Source organism: Olea europaea, chromosome 9 (assembly GCF_002742605.1).
Source record: "Olea europaea var. sylvestris chromosome 9, O_europaea_v1, whole genome shotgun sequence".
Lineage (NCBI taxonomy): Eukaryota > Viridiplantae > Streptophyta > Magnoliopsida > Lamiales > Oleaceae > Olea > Olea europaea.
The window spans coordinates 9,832,890-9,834,644 of record NC_036245.1 but is presented as its reverse complement, the minus strand read 5'-3'; the positions used below and the strand labels follow the sequence as shown (position 1 = coordinate 9,834,644).

Sequence of the window (1,755 nt, the reverse complement as noted above, 5' to 3'; positions counted from 1 at the left end):
ACAAGAACAAATTGAAATTTCAATCAACACCCTGATGGTCAGCAATGACCACTTATAGAAAATTAGGTTTAGGGTTTTGGCTATATCTTGTGCTGGTAATGATGTAATAACAAATCACCGTAAACCGTAAAAACCAACTATATATCTATATAGGATTCTATTACTCCTAATTAGTCCAACCACAATTAATTTAATTAATTGAATTTGACCCATATCAAAATGTCTAATGTAATAACTAGCTCCACCCAACTATTTAGCTTAGAACATATTCTTACACACAATAGTCGATGCATACTGCTCTAGGACAAATTGCTTACTCTAGTTACACGTTTAGCCGGAACAAATAAAGTTACATGTTAGAATTTGGGTATAATTTGAATTCTTTGTTTAGATATCCAAAAGTTGAATCACTTTTTTGTTTAGATATAAATTATAATAGGAGGTATAACTTCGAAAATTTCCATAAATGGAACCAATTCTGAATATGATCTACAATGATCTTAGCATACAATAGGTTGTTGAGTTTGCTCTTCTAAAACAATCTTTTGATTGTGTATGGAAGATTTTGTAATATTGTCTTGATTCGAAATTGCTTCCTGAACAAGATTTGGAGTAAGAATTTTTCCCTAGTCCCGATCATTGCCAATTACAACAAAAGAGATATGTCTTCAAAGACAAAATTTGTAGCCTTAAAATCTTATCTCCCCAACAAACTCTACATCTTCAAGGAATCAAACATTTTTCGTTTCAAAAATTGACATAATATTGGGATCTTTAAAATTTATAACCCCATAACAATTATTTTACTCGGAACTTTATTGAAAATTTAAGAGGCAGTCTTTAGTGCTTCAATCTACAGAAATTCTAGTGTAGTGTGAGACGATTCCATATTCTCCTAGGAATTTTAGCAAAAGGCCTTAGACATTGTTCTTCTGATCCGTCATATCTGCCATAGTATTTCACCACCACTGCCATTTATGACGTGTTTCATTCTTTTGCTGTGTTGAGTTTCAACTCCATTTTGATAAGCCTCGAGCATGTCCAGTGATTAGGATTTCTCTTGAATTAGATACATGTAGCCATAGTGAGAAAATTTCATCTACGAATATAATAAATTACTATTAATCATTCCAAGAAACCAAAGGAAATGATCTACATATATCCATTTGAGTTAGTTCTAAGACATCCAAAGTTTTATCTTCTTATGTTTGTTTGTTGTTCCTTAATATAATTAACATAAATACTTGAGTTTGAAAATTAAAGGAATCAAGAATTCATTCTGACACAAAATTTTTCATTTTCTTTTGAGCGAAGTGACATAATCGTTTATGTTATAACGAAGCGAAATTCCCATTGGTTAATTTATGATTAATACCACGTGAATTCACATGCAAGATTTCTTTATAAGAGGTAACTGTATTAAGTGGATATATGTTATTATAATCGAATAAAGAATTAGTACCTACAATATTTGAATTAAATAAGGACTGAACTAACTATTTTCAATTGAACAAAAATAACCGAATTTTTTCAATGTAGAAACAGGAACCAAATTTCGTCCAAAAAGACAGTACTGTATATGTCTCTTTCAAATTTAAGTATTAACAAGTCTTTAATAATAACAAAAAAGTTCTTATAGCCTCAACTGTAACTGATTAGCAATTGCCCCACATAGATGAATCTTTCAACATCAATTGACTTTAGGTTGTTTAGGCAACCTGCATGGACACGCTTATTTGAATAGTGAAACCGAAA

At 30.7% G+C, this 1,755-nt stretch overlaps 1 protein-coding gene across 1 annotated transcript in view; it reads right to left on the bottom strand.

The window, feature by feature from the left end:
- Positions 1-1,755, bottom strand: part of LOC111399930 (peroxidase 46-like) — a 6,129-nt gene that overhangs the window by 597 nt on the left and 3,777 nt on the right. The window contains exons 5-6 of the mRNA XM_023027415.1: positions 1,389-1,462; positions 510-626 (exon numbers count right to left, since the gene is read on the bottom strand). Coding sequence (XP_022883183.1) covers positions 510-626; positions 1,389-1,462 — 191 coding nt within the window. The remainder of the gene's footprint in view (positions 1-509; positions 627-1,388; positions 1,463-1,755) is intronic.